Consider the following 26,887-nt stretch of genomic DNA (forward strand, 5'->3'; position numbering starts at 1 on the left):
TATATAAGAATTAATTTTAAAATATTTCTTTAAAAAGTAAAAAAGTAAACATCTTTTAATTCCATGTTCCACGAAATTTTTTTAAGTCCCCTTGTACTTTTCCTTGGCTAACATAGTATTTCTCTTGGGTACTAGTGAATACTAGTGAATATGTCTATTCTTTTTTTCCCATGTAAATTCTAATAAAAATAAGATCAGACTTAATGAGAAAAACAATATCCTTTGAACAAGGATATAAGAAATGAAATGTTTAAAATTTGTAGCATCTCTGTTCTAAGACAAAGTGTACAGATGAAAATTTGGCATGTTCTGCACAGTCTAAATACAGAGATTATTAATTGTAATGGCCTAGATGATAATGAGATCAAATTAAAGACTTGAAGGTACTGTCCTTGGATAGCAAGCCTGCTGCTTGTGTTGGCATGGAAATTTCTTTTTTTTTTTTTTAATTATTTTTTTTTTATTTTTTGACAGGCAGAGTGGACAGTGAGAGAGAGAGACAGAGAGAAAGGTCTTCCTTTGCCATTGGTTCACCCTCCAATGGCCGCCGCGGCCAGCGCGCTGCGGCCGGCGCACCGCGCTGATCCGATGGCAGGAGCCAGGAGCCAGGTGCTTTTCCTGGTCTCCCATGGGGTGCAGGGCCCAAGCACCTGGGCCATCCTCCACTGCACTCCCTGGCCACAGCAGAGAGCTGGCCTGGAAGAGGGGCAACCGGGACAGAATCCGGCGCCCCAACCGGGACTAGAACCCGGTGTGCCAGCGCCGCTAGGTGGAGGATTAGCCTAGTGAGCTGCGGCGCCGGCCGACATGGAAATTTCAAAGTAAGCTTGGCTCCTTGAAAGTCTGTTGAAGCTGGGAATCTGGTCATTGAGAAGTCCTGGATTAGGCACGTCTGCAATATTGGTTGACTGCCATCTATATAAGCTAGAATTATGCATCAAAAACTTATAAGTGCTGCCATCATCAGAAGCCATGCAGCTACCCCAAAATTCACTGTCAAGTCTTGGGACTCCAGATCTTTGATGTCCAGGTTCCCATGACTTCAGTGTTCCAGAGACACAGCAGACAGGAATCAATGGAATAACTTGAATGATTGAGGTTGAAATGCTTTAAGTAAACTTTGAACTATGCAGACTATCGTGACTTGGTATTTCTCAAAGCTATGTAGACTTCTAAGATTTTAAAAACCATTAAGGATGAATAAAGTCCTTCAGTTTATAAACCTAAGTGGTCAAAATCTTAAAGAAAGTTTCTTTTGCTGGAAGTACCTTCACCCTTGACCCCCATTTTCTGCAATGAAACGTTGATGATATCACTGTTAGCTTATTTAAATTGAACTATAATTGGGTTTGTAGGATACTAGAGGCTTAAATTCGTTAAAAATCCTATTACCAATATCTCCAAAGTCTGAGATGTAGTAGTGAGTAAATGATTGTAAGAAAAAGTAACCTATGGCTGAGTACTGTACCATGCTCAGATTTAACTGTGGGAAAGATGATCATTATTGAGACAGAAGTTAGCTAAACTCTGTGTACGTTACTCACCTCAAGAAGCTCAAATGCAATATTGTAATGTAACTGCTTTATACCTCTCATCTTCTCAAATGAGAAAACCTGTTCCTTGGTTGTTCAGTATAAAGAAGAAGGAATTCAGAAGTATGGTTCTATGACTTAAAAAATAGTTCATCTCTGGTTTCAACCACTGCATGCCTTCTGGATGAAACCTCACTACATCCTTCTCTTCAGAATGCCTGCCTCCTATAGACATTCTCTGTTGTGCTACTATCCTCAAATAAATGTTTAGTCAGTTTCAGCCATTTCTTCCAAAGACACTGCAATCACATGTTATAATCTACACAGGGTTTGGTTTTTATGGGCTGCAGAAAAATTAGGCCCTCCTTGTTTTATCCTCGCATGTCAATCTAGTAATGTGTTCAGAAAATTCTACCAGTAATAGGTATGGTCTTTATTTTATTGATCTAATCTGAGTGTCCCTGCATAAGTACAAAAGGGATAGCCTGGGAGTACAAACAACTCCTTTCAGGAGCAGCTGTGGTGATACGTGAGCATTTGGACTTACGGCTGCTTTTCTTGTGAAAGAAGTCTGTGTCCTACAGGCTAACATCCAATACTAAAAGAAAAAAAAAAAAAACTGAAGATAAATCAGTTCAAGAGGTGTCCAGATATGTGCTGTGTTCTGTCTGAACGCATTCTGTTTATCAGAAGCTTAGCTTTATTCTGTGAAAAACACGGTCTGATTTGTTAAGGAGGAAGATGCTTGTTCAAACATAGTCCCCTTTTAGTGGTGCTGGGCAATAGCACAATATGTTCATCAACTGCTCCCTGAAAGCCAAGCCTTTGGCTCCAGTGAGATATGACTGCCCACCTAGGTTTGGGTTCTATATTGTGGGAAGATGCATGGCAACCAGCAAGGAGGTGCCCCGGGAAAATTCTGTTGAGGTTACAAAGACTGTCCAAAGGAATGATTACCCATTTAAAGTGCTTAGAAGAGGAATTCTTGAGCGCTGTCATGGAATATTATACTAGATAGAACCTTGAAAGGTTTTATTTATCCTTTCTCTTTGAGCTTTCCATCTAATACCTAAGATTGTATCCTGTTTAGAAACCCTTCAAGAAAGGAAACCTTCCATAACTTTTCCCCTATTATTTTTTTCTTAACTTCTACAAGAGCCTGTCAGAAAATTATTATCGGCTTCTATAACCCTGATGCTCACTGCATAGTCCAAGGCTGGCTTCCCTGGCTTTTTCTTAGCTATTCATGTTCATATCCTTCACAAGGGGACCTGTTTTAGCTGAAGCACATTATTAAATCACTCTTTGGCCTTTTCTCTAAGACTAAATAATGAGACATATTTTCACCCTTTTTATATGTCATATTTTTCAATCATTTAATTATCCTGGTTGCTGAAAATTTGAATGGGGATTTCCTGTGTCTGGAAATGCATTAGGCCTTGAAATTTGTAGCCTTGAGACTTACTGTGCCACCTCTTAAAATGCATCTAATAAAATTAAGACTAAGAGAGTGAAGCAACTGCAAATAAAACATCACAAAAGTGAAAAACACAAACAGTCTTTTTGGTTTTTGATTGAGCAAGATATTTGGGAAATTAAGCCTGCTTTATTGTCAGATGCACATCCTGTACTGACAGTTGACCAAGAAGAATGTAATAAGGTTTAGGTAAACACCCATACAACTCACATAATTTTAAATGAAGAATGTTAAATGCTAGACATCCCAAGAAGGTAAGCATGATCCAACAGTGGCCCTTTCTTAGTATTTCCCATACATAGATAGCTTCTAGTGGAGAGTATTCAGCTACTATTACAATATCAGTTAGATAAAACTGTGTTTCATAGGTGATACTCTGTCATGTTGTAGCATCAAGGTTATTAAATCTTTGTAAGTTAATGTAAACCTATTTTCATATATATTTTTGTTTGTTTTAGAGCATTTAAAATAGGGTGAGCTAAATCTGACCTTTACTGTTGGGTTGAATTCACTAGTGAATCTGAGCCTCAGGCCAAAATAGACCCTTGATTACTCTTGCCATTGTTTGATATAGCACACATACCATAGAATTTACTTATTTATCTAAGGACAATCTACAGGCAATAATGGGAGCAATTACACAGTTCCTGCTTCTCAGTGTGAAAAGCAGAACACTATCAATGCCTCAGAAGCCCTCCACATATCCTCCCCTCCTCACGTTCTCCTATCTGCTACATCCCCTATGTCATATAAACATCATGCTAATTTGGGTTTACCATTATGTACTTTTTGTTTCTTCTTAGTTTTATCATTTTCATATGTGTTATTATAGATTACATTTTTTAATTCGGCCAAAATTTTTGTTACAATGTCCTTTTATTTTGAAATTTTATTTTTTTCTATATTTTATTTCAAGAGTCACTTTTATTTAGTGAAACTATAGGTAATTTTCACTCCTTTATAGTATTCTGTAGACTATACCTTACTCTGTCTATCCATTTCACAATTTATTTATACACTCTGTTGTCGATGGACATTTAGATTTTCTTTTCTTTTCAATTTTTTAAAGATTTATTTTATTTATTTGAAAGACAAAGTTGCAGAGAGAGGTAGAGACAGAGAGAGAGATCTTCCATCCACTGGTTCATTCCCCAGATGGCCGCAATGGCCAGAGCTGCGCTGATCTGAAGCCAGGAGCCAGGAGCTTCTTCTGCGTCTCCCATGTGGGTAGAGGGACCCAAGGACTTGGACCATCTTCTATTGCTTTCTCAGGGCATAGCAGAGAGCTGGATCAGAAGAGGAGCAGGCTGGCACCACGGCTTACTAGGCTAATCCTCCGCCTAGCGGCGCCGGCACACCAGGTTCTAGTCCCAGTCGGGGCGCCGGATTCTGTCCTGGATGCCCCTCCTCCAGGCCAGCTCTCTGCTGTGGCCAGGGAGTGCAGTGGAGGATGGCCCGAGTACTTGGGCCCTGCACCCCATGGGAGACCAGGAGAAGGGCCTGGCTCCTGCCATCGGATCAGCACGGTGTGCCGGCCGCAGCACACCGGCCACGGCGGCCACTGGAGGGTGAACCAACAGCAAAAGGAAGACCTTTCTCTCTGTCTCTCTCTCTCTCTCTCACTGTCCACTCTGTCAAAAAAAAAAAAAAAAAAGTCTTCATTGCCTGTCACAATGCACTTGTGTGGGTCACACCAATCTGTGAGGGAGCCAGGCCCTTTCTGGCCAGTTTCTAAATCTGCTGCTTCACATCCTCAGCCGTCAGCTTCAGTCAGGTGGGGACAGGGCAGGGCCAACTGGGACAGGCCCTTCACAGGACGTGCACGTGACCCATGACGGCGGCAGACGGGCCGCAAAAAAAAAAAAAAAAAAGAGGAGCCAAGACTAGAACCTGTGCCCATATGGGGTGCCAGCACTTCAGGCCAGAGCTTTAACCTGCTGTGCCACAGCGACGGCCCCGACATTTGGGTTTTCAATCTGAGATCTTTGTATTGCTTCTATATGACCATTTTGGTATGGGTCTACTGGAAATGAACTGCTGGAAGTCCTTTAATTTATGCACCTAAAATGAAACTTGATTTTTTGTTCAGTTTTACAAATATATGTCTGTTTTCCAAAATGATTTTTAACAACTTTTTGCCCCTGCAAAGAGTAGATGAGAAATCCTGTTGTTCAGCATCCCTGCTAAGACCTGGTATTATCGGATTTTTAATTTTTTACCAGTTAGATAGATGTAAAGTGGTACTTCTTGATTTGATTTATATTTCCCTGCTAATAATGACAGATAATCTTTCAGATGTTTGATATGTATTTACAAGTTCTTTTCTGTGAAATATCTATTTATATCTTTTGTCCATTTGACACTTGGGTTGCTTGTATTTATCTTGTTGGTTTACAGGAATTATCAATCCATTTTAAATATAAATCACTTTTTGATTATATATTGAAAATATGTTCTCCCAGTTTGTAGCCATTCTTCTGATACTATGGTTTATCTTAATGATTGTAAAGGTTTCATTTTATTATAGCTAAATTTATGTTTATTCTCTTCATTCTTTATATTTTTTATAACTTCTTGAAAAAACTTTCTATTCTAAACTTAGCAATGAAGTTTTAATTTTATTTCAGAAGTTTTAACTTTTGACTTTGATAGTTATTTAGTTCATTTATAAATAACTGTATTGTACTTTTCAATTTTACATTTAATATTTAACTTTTTTATAGTTCTAATACATTCAACGAGATTTGCCAACTTTTTAACTAGATCCTTTAACATTTAATCATAATTTTTAAAAATTCCTTGTCTACTAGTTTAAGCATCTGGACAATATCTGGATCCGTTATGTTCGATACTATGTTTTGCAATATATTTTTTTTACTTTTTGCTCCATTTGTATATTGTGACTTTTATTAGATCCTAGACATTGTATGTAAGAGAACAAAATAGCCTGAGATAAATAGTATTGACAAGTATTCCAAAAATGAGAATGCCTCTTCTTTTGTCAAGCTATTCATGTGAGGTTGTTGAGTCAAACTGTTTGCAGCTTCCTCATGGAGCTACCTTGGATTTGTTGTTTCCATTCTTGAGTGATCCCCTACTTCACAGGCTGGAGCTGACTCTGTGTTTCGTACAGGGTCTGGGTTTCTGGAAGAGTTGCCTCAGTACCCTTGCTTCCCCCTCATGTTTCATCAGACTGTATATCTGCACCAGAGAAGGTGCTGCTCGTTCTCCTGGTTTCTTGGTTCTGCTGCCACTCAGTCTTAGCCAGGCCCTGTGTGCCTGAGTTCACAATGAGGCTTTCTTAACATTTCTTCTCCTTCTCCTGCGGAAGCCTGTGTCTTTTATCACCCACTGACAGTAAAACTCTGTGTTGTATCAATGCAGGATATGGGCCATGAGTGGGTATCCTGCTCTGCCTTAGAGACAGGGGTGATTTTCCTGTTGTCAGTACAGGGTAGGAGTGTAGTTTTCTACCCCTCTCCCCACAGTCACTGACTTTTCCTGAAAGTGACCCGCAGGACAGTTTTCTGCTTTCTTCCCCAAGGGAGGTGGTTCCTGCTACATAAAGAAGGGGCCCCAGAGGCAGGCATGTTTGTAGCCTAACTCCCAGCAGCATCCGGTCCTCAATCTGCACTCTCATGCCACTGAGGTGGGCTTTTTCAGGACTTGTGCCCTGCACCTAGATTTTCTGTGGAACACGCACTGAAGACTTGTGGAGAAAATCCAAAAGGTGGGCACTTAATGTGCTTATGCAGGAGGTTTCCAGGGATCGTAAACTTTCATGGTCCTTAATGAGTTTGTTAACATTTCAGTTTCCTTATTTCTGCTTTTATGACTGCCATATTTCACTTCTTTCACTGCAAAACACAACATCTCGTGTATCTCACTTCTAGGAGGGGCTTGTCATCCCTTGGAATTCAGCTCCTTTAGTGGAAATACTGTTTCAAATCTTTGATGGGCTTTAAAAAAGAAGGTATAATTTTATAGGTTATCCAACTTCCCCTCATTGTTGGGGGCAGACTGTGGCTATCCATATTTCAAGAGGTAGTAGACTGATTTTTTTTTTCCTTGCAGACTGATCTTTGATGTATTGTTTCAGTAAATCAGCCCATTTTCCTTTCATCCTTCACTCTTTCTCTCTATTTCTGGTGATTTTCAAAGACGTGGGCTGGATCCTGTCATTCCCCCAGCTGCTCATTGCAGGGAAAGTAAAATCCAAATTCCTCCCCGAGGCCCACAGGTTTGTGCTAGCTCCTCCAGCCTCTGTGGCCGCTCCCTGCCTCACCACCATCTCAGCCGTAGGCAGACCAGCTCACCTGTCATTAAACATGTCATGATTGTCCCCACCAAGAGCTTCAGCATGTGTTTTCTCACTAGTTGGAATGATCCTTGCCAAGATTTCACATGCCTCACTTCCTGTCTTCATTCAGGTCTCTACTCAGTTGTCCACTCCTCCACGACAATTCTAACGAAAATAACTTTGTTTTCCATCCCCCTCCTGCCACTGTCACTCTCTATAGTCTTTCTGTTTCTTGCTTATTTCTCTTCATAGTACTGAAAACGATCATTATACCATGTTTATTTTCTGTCTCCCACATTGGAACATACGCTCCATTAAAGCAGAATATGTGCTTGTTTTGTTCGTTTCTGTATCTCTGGCACATAATGGGAACTTTGAAAAAATTGTTGGAAGAAGTCACGAATGAATGCCAAGCGTTATAAAATGTTCTCTAGTATCTTGCATCAGCTTGTTTTCTAAGAAGGTGCCTTCTCTGAGGCTGTTTCCTCTCCCCTGTTCTGGCATGTTTTTCATCCATCCCATCTGGATTCATTTGGACTCAGTGTTAGGTGTGGGTGATGCAGAAATGAGGGGCTTGTCCTGGGGCTACTCTCTGTTCACCTTGCATTTTGTCCATCTCCTTTCACAGACCCTTAGCTAGCCTGCATTGTGTTGTGTGCCATTGCCAGCTAACGTGTGATCTTAGCTCTCAAATGCAGTACATCTCTGCATTGCTATGTGGGGCTTTCCCCATTCCCAAGGCCTGGGCCTTTATTGTTTAGTGCTAACATATTTGTCACAATTAAGGATCCCTACATTTCAGAGCACAGGAGTTCCCATTCTGTCTCCTTGCTCATTTTGTGGTGGCTGCTGTTGCCATTGCCATTGCCATTGTTTTTAATGGTTTTTACTCTTTATTGAACTTAGAAAAGATGATGAGGAAAGCAGGTTGAGGGAAAGGAATAGGTCAGTGCTCTGCTTGCCTCAAGCAGCGCCACATGAGGCAAGTAGATGAACAGGTGCCCATATCTCTGTTGGTTCCAGTCAGGTTTTTACTCCAGGGGCCCCATAACTGGCAACAGAGGCAGTGAAGGGACTTATGTATTTTCCTGTCTTTTATATTTTTATGAAATAAGTTTACTATACCTTTGGGTAATCTGTTTTTGTTCAGTTTGCTTAAATCCAATCCGATTTTGCAATAATTATTGTTCATTTATGCCTAACCCTGTCATAAGGCAGATTCTCAATAGCCATGTGAATTTATTTTTCTGAATTATCTTTTGTGAGGCTGCATTAAGGAATGCTACAATAAGACCTCCTGCTCTACTGTTTTCTAAGTGAATGAAGAAGCTATTTTGATTAGAAAAATTCAATTTCATTTAAAATGCTATTGAATTAGAAGTGTCTTTTGTCATTAGTCAATAGGTATTAAAATTACAACTACATTGTCATTATGGCTCCCAATGTTTTTCTGATTTGAAAAAAGTATTAAAGTATCATAATCCAAACAATAGATAATTATTCTTCCACAGCACTGTGCCAAATACCTTATCCTGTGGTATATCATTTAGTTCCATATCATTCAAATCATCTTTTCTATCATTAAACTGCCTATTTTTTCTTAAGTATTAATTTTAGATTGAAAAAATTGAGGATTTAAGAAAATACAAAAAAGTCTGATTATAAAACAATCTCAGTTATTCTGAAGGGAGTCTGAAGGCTAAAATAATAGCTACCTTATTGAGTTACACATATGTGTTATATAAGAAAGATATGTTCATCAAAACAATTTTGGCACTGTAATCCAATGGAACTTCATTGGGAAAATGCTTCTGAGAGCAGTGAGAATGTTGACTAATTGAGCCCTTTGTCCCCCATGGGATTACACCACTTTGTAAATCAAAAGTTCCTGCTATTACAACATGTTTTTTCTTTATTCTTTGTTGTTGTTGTTATCCTTAGAAACAATCCACTCGGGTTCATTACATGGCCATTTATCAGGCTGGGGCATTGTGCTTGTTTGTGACTGTGATGAAGTCATACTAGGCTGGGTCTGGGTATAAGTCAAGAGATCCTGCAGCTGTTCAGTGAAGCAGGCAGTACAAAGGGTCACACTGATATTTTAGACCGAAGATTCTGCTTTCCCGAAGTCATTGGGAATTTTCATTTTAGCTATCAAGAAAAAGGTTTCAACTTTGGTTTACTTACTATGTGCTGAGTACAGATTAACCATCTATTGAATATTTAGAAAAACTTCAATGAGGTATGGTATTATCAGAGAAAGAGCACAGTGGCTAAGTGCATGATTTGATAGACTTTGATAGAACTGAGCACATCTGCCTACCCAGTACCTAGATCAGGAAACAGGGCGTAACTGCCACCCAGGAATCTCCCTTCCTGTCACTAGCCATCCTTAATAAGGGGAAGGTCACTCTCCTGGTCTGCTGAAAAAGCTCATGGAAAGGAGAATGAAAAGATAAGTTTATTTTTGGTGTAATTTTTTTTAAAATCCATGCTGGATTTTTTCCATAATATGCATTTTCTGTGAATTTTTTGAAGACCACCCACCATGTAAGTGGAATTATACATGAGGTGTTACTTTGTGTCAGTTTTTTTTTACTCTTCATTATATTTATGAGCTTCTTCCAAATTTATCATGTATTATATTTGTTCATTCTTACCCCTGTGCAGTGTTCCACTAAGAGATACAACACAGTTTATTCATTCTACTTTCAAATAGAATAGTTTCTTTAAATTGTTTCCTTTTGGCAGAAGCTAGCACTTTTATAAATACTGTATTATGAATATTCTAGTAGATCTCTTTTGGATAAAGTGTAGTATATATGTCCACTTTTCACTACTGTAAAATACCAAGTGAAGATTCTAGGGAAGAAAGGGGTTCATTTTGTTTATGATTTGGAGGTTCACTGTTCAGGATCAGGTGGCTCCATTAATCTAGTATGTGGTGGAGGCTGGCCATGTCAGAGTGGATACACAGAAATGATAACATGGTGAGCCAGGAAAGAGAGACAACAACTAAAAACCAATGCTCTTGAGGGCACCACCCTCCAATGGTACAGCCCCACAAGCTACAGACCACCCACTAGACCCACTTTCAGGCACCATAATTAGATCAAGACTCTACCCTTGATCTATTAACATTAAGACATCAGAGTTTAAACATCTGCATGAGGTTTGAGGAAGCAGCTTCTACTCAGCCCTACACACACACCGACACACACATACACATACACACACACACACTCTTCTGTTAAATATATAGCTAGAAGTGGAATTTCTGGGTCATGGTGTGTGTGCATGTGTGTGTGCAAATATAATGGGTAAGAGAATTTCCCAAGATGATTGTAGCTATTTACACTCACATTGACAATGTTTGATAGTTCCAGTTGCTCTACCTGCTTACCAATATTTGGAATTTTGTCATTTTCATTTAGTCATTCTGTTGAATAGGTAGGGAATATGGTATAATTTATATTTCCTTGGTGATAATGAACCTGACTGCCTCTTCACATGATGATTAGTAATTTGTCTTTTTTGGTGAATTTTCTTGTTCAAGTCTTTTGTCCATTTTTTAAATCAGTTGTTTCTTTCTGTTACTGTGCTATAGGAGTTTTTTGTTATTTGGATATCAGTGTATATCATATATCCTCATATGTATGGTAAATACTTTTGCCTGCCACCATAGGCAACAATTTAACCATCTTAGTGGAGTCTTCTGAAAAACAGATATTCCGAATTTTTAAACAGTCCAATTTATTATTATTTTTTTCTCTTCTGCTTTGTGCTATTTGTGTCTGGCTTTATTTTTTTAAGCAATTTATTTATTTATTTAAAAACCAGAGTTACAGAGAGAGAGGGAGAGAGAGGTTGATCTTTCATCTACTGGTCCATTCCCCAGATGGTTGTAATGGCCGGGGCCAGGCAATACCAAAGACAGCAACCAGAAGCTTCTTCCAGGTCTCACACTTGGGTAGCAGCAACCCAAGTACTTGGGCCATCTTCCATGGCCATTAGTAGAGAGCTCAATAAGAAGTGTAGCCGGCGCCGTGGCTCAATAGGCTAATCCTCCACCTTGCGGCGCCGGCACACCGGGTTCTAGTCCCGGTCGGGGCGCCGGATTCTGTCCCGGTTGCCCCTCTTCCAGGCCAGCTCTCTGCTATGGCCAGGGAGTGCAGTGGAGGATGGCCCAGGTGCTTGGGCCCTGCACCCCATGGGAGACCAGGAAAAGCACCTGGATCCTGGCTCCTGCCATCGGATCAGCGCGGTGCGCCGGCCGCAGCGCACCAGGTGCGGCGGCCATTGGAGGGTGAACCAACGGCAAAGGAAGACCTTTCTCTCTCTGTCTCTCTCTCTCACTGTCCACTCTGCCTATCAAAAATAAAAAAAATAAAAAAAATAAATAAATAAAAAAAAATAAAAAAATAAAAAAATAGAAGTGAAACAACCCGGACATAAACCAGTACCCATATGGGATGCTGGCATTGCAGGCAGCGCTTTACCTACTATGCTGCAATGCTACTCCCTGTGTCCAAATTAAAAAAAAAAAAAAATCTTTGCCTACTGCAACTTGGCAAAGGTGTCCTTTTTCTAAAGTTTTTTTTATTCTTTTATTAAATTTCAAATTATTTAGATTTGTAATCCATCAGACTCAAAATTTTATATTGATTATATTATGTTTGGATCAAAGTACTTCTTTTTGCATTTTGATGTTACATTGCCCCAGCATCATTTTAATCTAGTTTTTTTAAAAGATTCATTTATTTATTTGAAAGTCAGAGTTACAGAGAGAGAGGAGAGGCAGAGAGAGAGCGAGCTTCCATCTGATGATTCATTCCCCAGATGGCTGCAATGGCCAGAGCTATGCCGATCCGAAGCCAGGAGCCAGGAGCTTCTTCTGGGTCTCTCACGTGGGTGCATGGGCACAGGCACTTGGGCTTCCACTGCTTTCCCAGGCCATAGCAGAGAGCTGGATTGGAAGAAGAGCAGCCGGGACTAGAACCAGAGCCCATATGGGATGCCGGCGCTTCAGGTCAGGGCGTTAACCTGCTGTGCCAGAGCGCCGGCACCTAAACTAGTTTTTAACTTGTTTGAAATGTGTCCATGTAACTTCGGTCCAGTAAAATATATGCTTATATTTTCTTAGGAAGAGTTATTGGAAAGCATTTAAACCTATGGTGATTTAAAATTTATAATAGCTCTAGATTTATTTAACACTAATGTAAATTAAAACCTCGTTTAAAAGCTCTCTTGCTCAATTAGATCTAGTTTTTAAACAGAAATATTTATTTATTCAACTTCAGAATAATTTACAGTGCCCAAAAATCATGTAAAAAATAAATTATTTTTATTTTTCAATTGAATTTAATCTAACACATGTTTATTGTATGTCTTCTAGAATTTGGGACAATTGAGAATATGCTTGAAATTTTGAACTCCACTTTTATATCATTTAGATTTTAAGCCATATAATAATCTAACATCTGTCAGTAATAAACCAACATCGTCAGTATTTAAAATTGTATTAATAAAAGAGAGGAATTCCAAGGCTCCAGTCATAAAGTAATGACAAAGAAGGGAAAGTGTTAATTACCCTGATTTGATCAACACAGGCTGTAATCATACATTGAAATGTTGCTCATAACCTAGAAACATATTCAATTATTGTTAATAAATTTTTAATATTTTAAAGGTAACTAAAAGTAAAAATTTAAATTCACTGCTTTAAAAGAGAGAAGCACAAGCAGAGGACTTTTATCACTATTAGAATGGCCTGAGGGGCCACCTGCGCTGTGGCACAGACAGGTTAACGCCCTGGCCTGAAGCTCTAGCATCCCATATGGGTGCCAGTTCGAGACCTGGCTGCTCCACTTCTGATACAGCTCTCTGTTATGGCCTGGGATAGCAGTAGAAGATGGCGCCAGTCCTTGGGCCCCTGCACCTGCGTGGGAGACCCGGAAGAAGCTCCTGGCTCCTGGCCTCGGAGCAGCACAGCTGTGGCCATTACGGTCAATTGGGAACTAAACCAACAGATGGAAGACCTTTCTCTCTCTCTCTCTCTCTCTCTCTCTCTCTCTCTCTCTGCCTCTCCTCTCTCTCTGTAACTCTGACTTTTGAATAAATAAATAAATATTAAAAAAAAAAGAATGGCCTGAGACCCTTTAAGGGTATTGTCTGTACATCCAACTTTTTCACTAGAAATGACATATATCTTAAAAGATTCAAAAAAACCCAGAAAATAGAAAAGTGTCTTTTTTGTATTTGGAATTCCTATGAATCATTCTTCTTTGATGTCATTTTGTTTAGTTTTTTTTTTTGGTTTTCTCTTTTGTTATTTGTCCTAGGTTGTACTGGTCAGTGGACATCTGGACAGCTGGGATGTTGGGCAGGGTGCCATGGATGATGGTGGTGGAGCCTTTATATCCTGGGAAGCACTCTCGCTTATTAAAGATCTCGGTAAATATTTAGAAAATAATTAACTCAGGTGTGAGAATCTCAGAAGTGATGTGTTTAACTCAATACACAAAATACTTAACACATTATTTACTGTGGTGTATCCAAATACCCTCACGAGGTCTATATATATATAATTTTTATCAGTTTGTTCTCAACAAAAAACCAACTTATCCCCTTAAAGAAAGAAATTTTTACTCAAGTGTACTCCAGGTATTCAGAGTATCAAATATTATCAGCCACTGGGGAAAATGAACAAGCAACTGAAACTGAAGCAAATGTAGCTGCATCAGGTAAGGACTATGTAAAGAAGTCAAGATCAACACAGACTAAGATCAGCACCCTCCTGCTTCCTTTTCCTTATTCATCATAAGACATTATAAGTCCAGGAGGATAATTCATCAAGGTCAGTGGTTTTTCCTTGATAGAAATCAGAGAGTAAAACTAGATTTGGGGAAGATGGAAAGGTATTAAAAGACTCATAGAATGGCGGATGTCCTAAACAGCACTCTGGCCTCAGAATCAGCCCTAAAGGCATTCCGATCTGGCTGAAAAGCCCATGAGAGTATTTCAGGCATGGAAAGCCAAGACACTCTGGCAAAAAAAAAAAAACCTAAATGAAAGATCTCTGTGAGTGAGATCCCAATAGAAAGAACAGGTCATCAAAGAAGGAGGTACCTTTCTCTGAAGGGAGGAGAGAACCTCCACTTTGACTATGACCTTGTCTAAACAAGATAAGAGTCGGAGAACTCAAGGGGCTTCCATAGCCTTGGAAACTCATGACTGGTGTATAGGGAGATTACTGATGCCATAAACAGGAGTGTCAATTTGTAAAGTCAACAACAGGAGTCACTGTGCACTTACTTCTCATGTAGGATCTCTGTCCTTAATGTGCTGTACATTGAGGCTTAATACTATAATGAGTACTCAAACAGTATATTTCACTTTGTGTTTCTATGGGGGTGCAAACTGTTGAAATCTTTACTTAATGTATACTAAACTGATCTTCTGTAAAAAAAAAAAAAAGAAGAAGAAATTATCAATTCCCAACTTGACTCTCACTGGGATTAAACATGACAATAGTTCTGATCTGATTTCATCATCATTTAAAAATCATCTATTATTTTTCACTTTATGTTTCTGTGTGGGAGCAAACTGTTGAAATCTTTACTTAATGTATGCTAAACTGATCTTCTGTATATAAAGAGAATCGAAAATGAATCCTCATGTGAATGGAAGGGGAGAGGGAGTGGGAAAGGGGAGGGTTGCAGGTGGGAGGGACGTTATGGGGGGGAAGCCATTGTAATCCATAAGCCGTACTTTGGAAATTTATATTCATTAAATAAAAGTTAAAAAAATAAAATAAAAAAAGGAAGGGCTAATAGTAAACGCAATTTATTTTCCTGACCATATTTGAAAAGAAAACAACATACATTACCTTTGTATGCTGTTCAAAAAGTTGAATTTTGGGTGTTATTAAAAGTAATGAGATAGTCTGAAGGGACAGTTCCATGTCTGAATCAAGCCATTGGTGATTTGAAAAATATCTCATCAATAGATTGTCTTGTAGCATACTATGAAATAATCCCAGTTTCAGATGTGCTAAGATCAGGACATTCCATCACTTATTAAGCCATTAAGTGTTTAAAGTCATGCTTGTCCTCCCATCCTTCGAATTCTGTAAACAACTCATCTTATTAACGGTGGTTGTGGAAGTTCTCTTGTTTGGGGCAAAACTTTCTAATGTAAACCTTATGTGGGTTTTAAAATGGAGATACAGAAAGGTGGTCATCCATGTTTTTTACTTTTATTTATTTTTTTTTGACAGAGTCAGGCAGTGAGAGAGGGACAGAGAGAAAAGTCTCCCGTTGGTTCACCCCACAAATGGCCGCTATGGTCGGAGCTACGCTGATCCGAAGCCAGGAGCCAGGTGCTTCTTCCTGGTTTCCTGTGTGGGTGCAGGGCCCAAGCACTTGGTCCATCTTCCACTGCCTTCCCAGGCCACAGCAGAGAGCTGAGAGCTGGACTGGAAGAGGAGCAACTGGGACAGAATCCGGCACCCATAAGGGATGCCTGCGCCGCAGGCAGAGGATTAACCAAGTGAGCCACAATGCTGGCCTCCCATGTTTTTATTTTTAAATAGTGCCAGTGTTGCTCAATGTTGGCACTATTGACATTTGGATCAGATCATTCTTCCTTGTAAAATCTATCCCATGGATGACATGGGGTATCCCTGACCACTAACCACTGATACCAATAGCACTCTCTCCCCTAAACCTCTCAAGTTGTGACAATCAAAAATGTACCAGACGTTAGCAGATGTGCCCTTAGGGAGGAGAGAGAAGGAGTTACACCAGTTTGAGAACCACTAAAATACACTAATAAAAATTCTTTATGTAACAAGAAAACAAACTCATTGAAAATCTTAGATTTTATATTTTAGTATCATTTTCATACATGACAGAAAAGATGCACTAAGCACCTTCTTTGGTTCTTATAGAACAATTTTTAAAATCTGGAACATAGAGGTTAAAGCATGTCTTCAGAAGACAGCTGTAGACCTACACATACACCTGTGCACACACATGGTTATCAGCACTGACATAGTCAGTACCCACTTTTTTTTTTTTTTTTTTTTTTTTTTGGACAGGCAGAGTGGACAGTGAGAAAGAGAGACAGAGAAAAAGGTCTTCCTTTGCCGTTGGTTCACCCTCCAATGGCTGCTGCGGCCAGCGCACCGCGCCTATCCGAAAGCAGGAGCCAGGTGCTTCTCCTGGTCTCCCATGGGATGCAGGGCCCAAGCACCTGGGCCATCCTCCACTGCACTCCCTGGCCACAGCAAAGAGCTGGCCTGGAAGAGGGGCAACTGGGACAGAATCCGGCGCCCCTACCGGGACTAGAACCAGTGTGCCGGCAGCGCAAGGCGGAGGATTAGCCTAGTGAGCCACGGCGCCGGCTCCCACTTTTAATATTGGGTAATGTTTTGGAGAGAAATTGTCCAACACATAAGACCAAAAAATAGCATTATTTTGCAGGTCTGAGAGACACTATTTAAATTCTTTCCTCTTTCACTATGTTCAAAATATCCCTGGACTGTCTTCCGTTTCTCATTTCATTCCTGAATGAAGTGGGTTCTAGAGTAAAGCAGGCAGAAGGTAAACATTTTTCTTCTGAAGAGAGAAAAAAATTACTTTGGAAATTAATTTTACTTCAGTATGTTCAATCAGCTTGGAAAGGTGAAGTAAAAGCAGACACTAGGCCCATCTGAATTTCAATCGGGGTCCCTGTGTTACAAGCTCCTTTTTTGGCCACAGGCAGGTCTTTTGTACTCTGGACATCAGTGTCCTCATCTCTATTCATCTGCAAGCTTCCAGAGGACTTCATTTGCTTTACATTGAGATAAAATTGTGTCTTCTCTATGCTTTGAATCTCACTGCTTTGGCACTCAGCATGGGACCCTTAAATCATTGTTAATTGAGTTGAATTCAATTGCATGGATAAATGTCAAACACTAGGCAAAGGTGAATTAAGTATCTTTTTCCAGCTCTGAAAGTTCATGAACTTCAGTTGCTTTTGATAGCAATCAATCTTTTCAATTCAGGGCTCAAATCTCCAGAAGATTTCTGAAAACCTACATAAACATATGAATAAAACTCTAAAATAAAGAGTAATGCCCTTGAAATTAGTGTAAGGAAGCAGCATAGTAAGCATAGAACACAGGGCTCTGGAGCCAGACTACCTGGGTTCAAATCTTGGCTGTGCAACTTTATAACTGTATGGTCTCAGGTAAGTTACTTTGCTTCTCTGTGCCTCAGTTTTCTTATCTGTGAAGTGAGGGTAATAATAGTTTCTGCCTTATGGAGTTGCTTTGTAAATTAAATGAGCTATTCACATAATGTATGTGATTCTGACGTTTCTGACACAGAACTTTTTCTATATGAGAAGACATGGCTATGTTGTTGGTGGTGTTGGGTGTTTTACCTCCACCCCCGTTAGTGATTAGTTTGCCTCCTAACTGAGTATGTTAGTGACACTAGTTAACTCAGAGCCAACTTCTCTGGTATCCCTATAACCATCCTTTGTGTAAAGAAAACTCAGAGACACCTCTGTGTTTCCATTTTCATACTGTATTTATGGAGTCTTGAATTTCTCATACTCACTTCTATACCCATGTTCTGCTGATGTTGAGTGGTGACTCTGTCCACACTTCCTGTGAGCTCACCCACTGAGCCTTACTCCTCATTTTAAAGTTGATTGTGGATTTCTATTTGTAGATTGCCTGTATATTTTAAGATGAAAAGAAGTTCCAACAAGTGACATATAAATACTGGGAAAACATTTTTTGATATACTTAAATAAGAAATAGGATCTTGGGCTTAAGGCCAAGAAATGGACTCATAATTGTATTACTTAATTACATTAAGCACAAACTTTTTAATTGATGAAATATGAAGGCTCTCTGGCAATCTCTTTTTCCAAGAGTAATGAGATTCCTTTTGGATGCTGTTCCTTGAATGATGTGTCATGCAGCATGCATGTCAGAGGCCCTCAGTGGAGCTTGTTAATTTGAAGTGTTGGTCCAGCGGGGCTTTCTGATATTTGGGAATCTTTTTTTAAGATTCATCCTTCTGGTATCTGCTCTTTTGTTGTCCTCTTTCACCACTCTTATTGATTCACTCTTATGCTCAAGTCATCAGCTTAAATTAGATTCAATTAACCTAACAGAAAAGATATTTGTGCTTTGTAAATATAATCAGTCATTCCTGAGCAACTGTCACCAGAAGGCTATTTGCTGTGAAGTGCTGTTGAATACTTTTTTGTATTTGTGGTTTACTGGACATGAAACTGTTTATTTGAAATGACATTTCCTGGAATGTTCTAGCGTTAGTGGACAAAACCTATGGCTGAAGATGTTGTGCTTCAAAATGTTAATTTGGCACTTGAAGAATAAACTACTCTCCCTTTCAAAATTTTCCCAACTTTATTTTTTATGTGAAGTTAGAATTTCGAGTTTTTAGACCTAGCAAAATGACAAGATATATAATTAAAAGTATCACTTGGTTGTTGGAATATGGGTTGCATAAGAAACACCTTTTGGGGCTGGTGTTATGGCCTAGTGGGTGAAGCCACCACCCGTGATGCTGATATCCCATATGGGTGCCAATTTGAGTCTTGGCTGTGCCACTTCTGATCTAGCTCACTGGTAATGGCCTGGGAAAAGCAATAGAAGATGGCCAAAGTGCTTGGGGCCCTGCTACCCACATGAGACACCCATAAGAAGCTCCTGGCTTCAGCCTGGCCTAGCCTTGGCTGTTGGGGCCATCTGGGGAATGAACCAGCAGAAGGAAGACCTCTCTTTCTTTCTTTCTCTCTCTCTCTCCCCCACCCCTTCTCCTCTCTCTCTCCTCCTAACTTTTTCAATTAAATCAATATGTTTAAAAAAGAAACAGCTTTTTACAGAAATTTAATGTGAGCATGCTAAGTGTGATTATTATAGAGCTTGAAGATCTCTTGGAAAAAACTATGTTTTGTATATTCCTTCACTCATTCACCAAATAAATGCTTGTTCTGCGTGGGCTGCATATATGTATACCAAATGCTTTCTACCAAAGAGGAAGAAGACATAGCCCTAGATTTCATGAATTGGGAGAGGCATTTCAGACATTTCTTGCAAGCATTGAAATGAATCGTTATAAATTCTCTCAATGTAGTGTATGTAAATTATTTGGGACATCTGGTGGAAGGAGGGACCTGCGTGGCTTGGCTAGATCAGGGCAACTTCACTGAGGTGATATTTGAACTTTCTTTTATGTAGACAAATAGGAACTCTTGAAACAAAAAGGGGATGGAGAAAGTGTTTGCAGCAAAGGAAAGAGCTTTTAGTCCAGCACATATTTAAAATTGGGAGAAAATTGTTGACAGTAGCAGTCTTGAGATTGTGAGGGGAGGAAATGGTACAGAATTATAGGACACGCCTACTTTTACTTGACATATTTACATAATGTTGGATTTTTATTCAGTGGGTGTGTTACTTGAGTGATCAAGAAAATGTTCTTAAAATTTTCACTGTCCCTACAGCTTTATTCATCCACTTGCCATGTAGTGGGTTCTCTTAGAGGTGCAGAAGAGGGTTTGCTTCTCACAAACCCTGATCAAGTCTGGCTTGGAAAAGTCCCACAAAATCCAATCTAGAATAACTGGGGGAAAGGAAATGACCAGCTTCTAAGGAAATGGAGACATATGGGTAAAGCTAGAAATAGCAAGAGCCCCGAAAAAAAATTTAGGGTTAGCCTAGTTCCAGAAAGGAGACCCCAGTTAGAAACAACATCTCCCACGGAGGGCTTAGCCATACCACTGGGTATAATAAAATTACCACTAGCTATCAGTCACTGAATATTAATGTGGTGTTGACATTGTGCTAAGCACTCCACCATATATAGGATCTCTTTGGTCCCCAAAATACACCCCAAGCAGTAGCTAACTTTTGTTATGTCCTTTTTACTAAAGAGAAAACTGAAGCAGAGAAAAGCTAAAAACCCCACCCAATGTGAACTGTTGTTGACATTGTCAACAACTATTATGTGAAAAATGTAAATCCAGGCAGCCTGACTCCAACTTGTTCACTTAAGTACTTATGAATAGTGTTTTATTGGAACAGCATCCCAGTCTGTCTTTAGGAACACTCATGCTATGGATAACAAGAGATCCTATATAGAAACAAAGAAAAATACCCTACAGTCAAATAAGGTTGGGAGATTCATTCTGCATAATTTATTCATCAAAAACATTATTTGGAAGAATGTTCCATGGGTACATTTAGGGACATACTTTTTAGTGGTGGCAGATTAAAGAAGAATCCAAGAATACTTGCTTGGATGCATTCATGGAACTGAGTACAAATGGCCTTGGATTTGATTTCATTATAGATTGTCAGATACGTTTTAGGGACTTGTGGTTGTCAGAATATTGAGAAGGTAGAACCATGCGAGAGTTCCTTGGTGTTACAGCTATTATTCTTATATTTCTTTTTGATGAGCTCTTGTGTTCATTCAGGTGCAAACTCTGCACAACAACCTGTTTTTTAATCCACAATATCTGATTCTTTTTATTGAAAAATCAATGTAGTATTATCAGAAATATGTGAATTTTGTTGAAGATTTTGTCATTTTTTTCTGCGGCCTCACATGAAATTGAATTTGGTAAGATTTTTTTTTTCTAGAAGGAATTTTTATCTTAAAACAGTCTATGAACTCTCCCTACTCCCATTTTGTATGTTCTTCCTTTGCAATTTTTTTTTTTGACAGGCAGAGTTAGACAGTGAGAGAGAGAGGCAGAGAGAAAGGTCTTGCTTCCCTTGGTTCACACCCCAAATGGCTGCTATGGCCAGTGCGCTGCGCCGATCTGAAGCCAGGAGCCAGGTGCTTCCTCCTGGTCTCCCATGCAGGTGCAGGGCCCAAGCACTTGAGCCATCCTCCACTGCCTTCCTGGGCCACAGCAGAGAGCTGGACTAGAAGAGGTGCAACCAGGACAGAACCTGGCACCCCAACTGGGACTAGAACCCAGGGTGCCGGTGCCGCAGGCGGAGAATTAGCCTAGTGAGCCACGGTGCCGGCCTGCAATTGTTTTTTGAACACAAGTAGGGAGACTGATGGCCCTGAAGAAACCTTTGATTCAAATCACTGGTCCTGAGTATTTTTAAAAATACTTTCGGCCAGCGCCGGGGCTCAATAGGCTAATCTTCAACCTGCGGTGGGGTTCTAGTCCCGATCTGGGCGCTGGATTCTGTCCCGGTTGCTCCTCTTGCAGTCCAGCTCTCTGCTGTGGCTCAGGAGTGCAGTGGAGGATGGCCCAAGTCCCTGGGCCCTGCACCTGCATGGGAGACCAGGAGAAGCACCTGACTCCTGGCTTCGGATCAGCGTGGTGTGCAGGCCGCAGTGGCCATTGAGGGGTGAACCAACGGAAAAGCAAGACCTTTCTCTCTGTCTCTCTCACTGTCCACTCTGCCTGTCAAAAAAAAAATACTTTCTAGTGGCAAACTGGATACATATATAGATAGGAAGGAAGGAAGGAAGGAAGGAAGGAAGGAAGGAAGGAAGGAAGGAAAACAGGCTTTTTTTTTCCCTCATTTGAGAATTTTCCCTGAGATATGAATGTATTTTTAAATTTCACAAATGTCCTTAGCACCTTTATATCTCATTTAGCTAACATGGGAGATTTCTACTGGCATATATAAAAAGACAAATGGCATGCAGATTTATTTGCAAAATATATCCATGAGATGAAGATTTAAAAATGAATCACATAAAATGTGGTTTGATTTTTAGTTTGGATGTGGTATGGGAGATTCCTTAATTATTTTAAAGCGTTAGGCACCATGAATATTACTGTTGTTACTTTATCTGCTAGTTGAGATACACCATTTCTGTGCAAAGGCAGACACAGCTTAGACCTAGGAGCTTAGAGCACCAGAACCAATCGCTTCCTGTCTGGTAGAGTCTAGAGGGGTGGCAGATGAAGGCTGGCAGAGGAAGAATCTCCAGGCCCCTTTTATTCATAGCATACTCAGATCCCCCCACGCCCACATCTAGTCTGATTTGGCCTATACGACCCAATAAAATCTGGAAATTGGGTTATAAAGGAACTGGAATATTAAGAGGCTGATACTATTTATCCTGGAGAAATGGGGCCATGGAAAAGAGTACATAACGTTATCCTTAGTGCCCCAGTAGATTTCCTTCCATGCAAGAATGGGATACATACAAGTCTAAAGAGCAAACCTGGACCACCTCATTAAAACAGTATCATTTAATTCTGCATGACTTGGCTCACATGAGCTGTGCTATTTTGATGATAAGTGTTGAACAACTCTTTTATAGATAGAAGGACATCAAGGAGCTTATGGAGCAGCAGCAGTGGATTCACATGGACAGAGACATAGAGCTAATGCTTGGAAAGTGGGACAAGAAAGAACAAAATTGGTGTTCATGAAAGTATAGTTTGAGGAGTAGAGAATGTTAGTAAATCTGTAGCAGTAAGGGAGTGAGGATTAAGAGAAAGTGAATCTTATGAGAGGTGAAGGTCATTGAATGAAAGCTAAAATCTGGAGCTGATGCCATAGGCAACAAGTGCTATTGACAATCTAAGCATGAGATTCATGAGATTATTATGCTATGTCTTCTTTTAACTTGTAAAGTAGTGTGGTAAATAGAAGGGAGACACGCAGAAAAACAGAGTGGATGAATTTCCAGTTATACTGAGCCTAGAAAACCACAGCCTTAGAGTTACTAAGTAAATTTTATTTGCTCTGTGGTGGATGAAGCAGCTTCTACCTCTGTATGCTAAATATACCGAAGAGGAAGTTATGGGGTTTCCAGGGATGCTGTGTTCTTTGCCTACATACTTCTCTGCATCATGCTAATCTTGCATTTTGCAAAAGTTGTGGTTTACCCAGTTTCCAAAGAATTCTGTTCCAGTAAACTTGCATAAAAGCAGAGATCTGCAAAGAAACAAGAAAACATCCTATGTACATCTGATCCGACCTTTATGGTTAACTGGGTTTTAAAAATTGTCCTGTAGAATAAGGATTTGACTTAGTCCATTCTTGGGCCCCTCCACTCTTGTGAACATTCTCTACAGCAAACACTAGCAATAGAGAGCTACTGAATGTGAGACAGAAACAACAGACTAACAAGTACTAAAAGAAGTTGACTATTATAAGAATACATATTTGTGATCCTGCTAACACCTGTCGCTCCCCCTCTTCATGGAGGAACGACACAGGACCCTGCCTAGGCTTCATATCCGAGTCACGGCACCATTATGTCGCTCCCCCTCTTCATGGAGGAACGACACAGGACCCTGCCTAGGCTTCATATCCGAGTCACGGCACCATTATGTCGCTCCCCCTCTTCATGGAGGAACGACACTAAACCCTGCCTAGGCTTCATATCCGAGTCACGGCACCATTATGTCGCTCCCCCTCTTCGTGGAGGAACGACACAAAACCCTGCGCTGTTCTTTTGTCTGCTTGGCCCTCCCCGGGTTTGCTGCTGGTTCTTCCCGGGTTGGCTACTATCCCTTCCACCTCCGTGGAAGGGCAGTTCCCCCTGGCCACATTCCCCACTTCCGCAGGGGAGCGGCACACCGCCGGCCGGCTCTCTGGGGGCTGCACAGGTGTTCCTCTTAGATGTTCCCCTTAGATGTTCCTGGTGCATGCCGTCTCTCTCCTCCTTTATAGTCCTCCTCCGCCAATCCTAACTCGGCTGCCCACACGCCGAGTACGCTGCTCTCCTCCAATCAGGAGCAAGTCCTACAGTTTATTGGTTGAACTGGAGGCAGCTGTGCAGAAGCTGTTTACTTCTCTCCCAGCGCCATATTGTGGGAGAGCAGATGCATAGAATAAGTCTTAATTCCAGTAACTCAGTCTAGTCCAGGCTGCTCCCCACAACACCCCTCTTGATACCAGAATCTCCAGCCTGTAAGATGTGACTTAGATCTTATTGCGAATCTTACTCTCTTAACCCTAATTCAAATCTGGAGATAAATAAGCGGCAGCATGGATGGTAGAATAAGCATGCACTATATGTGGAAATATCTTCCGTTCAAAATTTTGGGTGTATTAAGTAGCTGTGTTACCTTGGAAATATTATTAAATTTTTTTATTTTTTAAAGATTTATTTATTTATTTGAAACTCAGTTACAGAAAGAGAGGGAGAAACAGAGAGACAGATCTTCCATCTGCTGGTTCAGTCTCCAGATGGCCCCCAATGGTCAGGACTGGGCCAGATAACAAACTAGGAGATCCATCCAGGTCTCCTCGAGGGTAGCATGACCCAGGCACTTGGACCATCTTACACTGCTTTTCCCAGGCCATTACCAGGGAGCTGGATTGGAAGTGGAGCAGCCAGGACAAAAACCAGCACTCATATAGGATGCTGGCATCACAGATGGTCGCTTTACCCATTACATCACAATGATGGTTCCAAATCATTCAGTTTTTTAAATCTCAGTTTCCTATTCTTAACTGTGGGGACAGTTTATATTAAATAGTTTGTAGGATCATTTAGACAGCACCAGATCACCATTAAACCTTAAGTAATACAGTAATCATTATTAATTTTTAATTGTGCCAAAATAATGAGTCTGCAATGTTCCAGGAGACATAATCTCAGACATGATACTTTTTTTTAAAAATTTATTTATTTTTCTTTAAAGAATTACATAAAGAGAAGGAGAGACAGGGAGAGAGAGATCTTCCATCTGCTGGTTCACTCCACAGATGACCACAACTGGCGGCACTTGGCCAGGCCAAAGCCAGGAGCAAGGAGCTTTTATCGGTCTCCCTCATGGGTGCAGGGGACCAAGCACTGGGGCCATCCTCCACTGCTTTCTCAGGCCATTAACAGGGATCTGGATTGGAAAAATGGAGTAGTTGGGACACAAAACTGGTGCTCATGTGGGATGCCAGCATTATAGGCAGTGGTTTTACCTGGTACAACATGCTGTCAGTCCCTAGATGTGACTCAACTCTCGCATCTGTACCCACTGCACAGTTCAGCTTCATCAGGGCCATTCCCACAGCAGAGAATCCTTTGTAAGAAAAGAACAGTAGCTGGTTCTGATGAACCAAACTCATAGGCTTTCACCCCTATATAGATTCCATCATGAGTATATGTAAAAGACACTTCATACATGTTACACAGAATTAAAAGAACACTCCTGAGACAGGGAGATGGAAAGATCTTCATCTTTTCCCATCCTCTTTGCTCTCTCTATGTCTTTAACCTAAGTAACACTAGATATAGGAAGGTTTATAATATTCCTGAAGAAATGACTAGTAAAAACAGGAAATAGCTGTAGAGGGGAGCATAATTTACTGCAAAGTAAACTCTTTGACATGTAGAAAAAATTGGGATAGAGGAAACAAAGAATCAGACCTAGTGCTTACTGTTTACCCTTCTTACTAAATTCCCAAGAAATCCCTCTGCTTTTAGTATAGTCAAAACACCTGAGTTTCCAGCATTCCCAGAAGATATTCATGCATGAAAGACCAAGGATAGTGGACCCCAGTGCTTGTAAAATTGTCCTTTTATGGGGCCGGCACTGTGGCGTAGTATTACAGTAAAGCCACTGCTTACAGGACCAGCATCCCATATGGGCACCAGTTTGAGTACTGGCTGCTCCACTTCTGATCCAGCTCCCTGCTAATGCACCTGGGAAAGCAGTGGAAGACGGACCAAGTCCTTGGGCCCCTGTACCAACGTGGGAGACCTGGAAGAAACTCCAGGCTCCTTCAGATCAGTCCAGCTCCAGCCATTGTGTCTATTTGGGGAGTGACCAGAGGACAGAAGATCTCTTTCTCTCTCTCTCTCTCTCTCTCTCTCTCTCTCTCTCTCTCTGCCTATGCCTCTGCCTCCTTGTAACTCTGCCTCTCAAATAAATAAATCTTTTTTAAAAAAGGATTCTGTAATAATGACATATTTGAAAAGGAATATATTTAAAATGTAATTGCAACTACCCTGAGTTATTTCTTTGATGAATGTGTGTGAAAAACATAAAGAAATGTTTCAAAGGTTGTGTTTCTGCTCTCATCACCATTGCCATAGATACATTTAGCTAACCCATATTCACTTGTTTCAGGCAGCACGTTATAGAACAAAGAAATATTTTATGAAGTGCTTCATAATGGAATTATTACTTTTCTGAAAGAAGGAACTGTAAATTAACCTTTTATACTTAAATGATTTTAGTTCAAGTCATTTGAATGCTATTTTTGGTCACAAATGAATTTGATGGAGGAATTTTTGAACTGATTACCTTTCTGGTATCTTACAATCTGTTGTAAAAAAAAAGTTGTTAAACTTATTGTAAAGCGTAGGTTTTTGATGAATGCAAAGTATCTTACCAGATATAGGATTCATGTCCTATATTTTCATTTTTATTTCCAACAAACATTAATTGAACACCTGGGAGAAAGAGGAAAAGAACAATGTTTATTGAATATATTCTACATGCTCATTACTTTCCATGATCTTTTCAAGTACTCCCAACAGCCCTCTCAAACATGCATTATTACCTCTGGTAGGCCACTGTACTACCTAGGCCTTAGATCTTTATCAGTAAGTAGAA

The 26,887-nt window shown here is 40.2% G+C and overlaps 1 protein-coding gene across 4 annotated transcripts in view; it reads left to right on the forward strand.

Moving 5' to 3' along the window:
* Positions 1 to 26,887, forward strand: part of CPQ (carboxypeptidase Q) — a 601,598-nt gene that overhangs the window by 395,281 nt on the left and 179,430 nt on the right. For all 4 annotated transcript variants that reach the window (XM_089336354.1, XM_051844650.3, XM_089336355.1 and 1 more), the window contains exon 5: positions 13,651 to 13,762. In XM_089336354.1, coding sequence (XP_089192480.1) covers positions 13,651 to 13,762 — 112 coding nt within the window. The remainder of the gene's footprint in view (positions 1 to 13,650; positions 13,763 to 26,887) is intronic.

Source organism: Oryctolagus cuniculus, chromosome 6, assembly GCF_051225735.1.
Source record: "Oryctolagus cuniculus isolate XC-2025 breed Fujian yellow rabbit chromosome 6, ASM5122573v1, whole genome shotgun sequence".
In the NCBI taxonomy this organism is placed as follows: Eukaryota; Metazoa; Chordata; class Mammalia; order Lagomorpha; family Leporidae; genus Oryctolagus; species Oryctolagus cuniculus.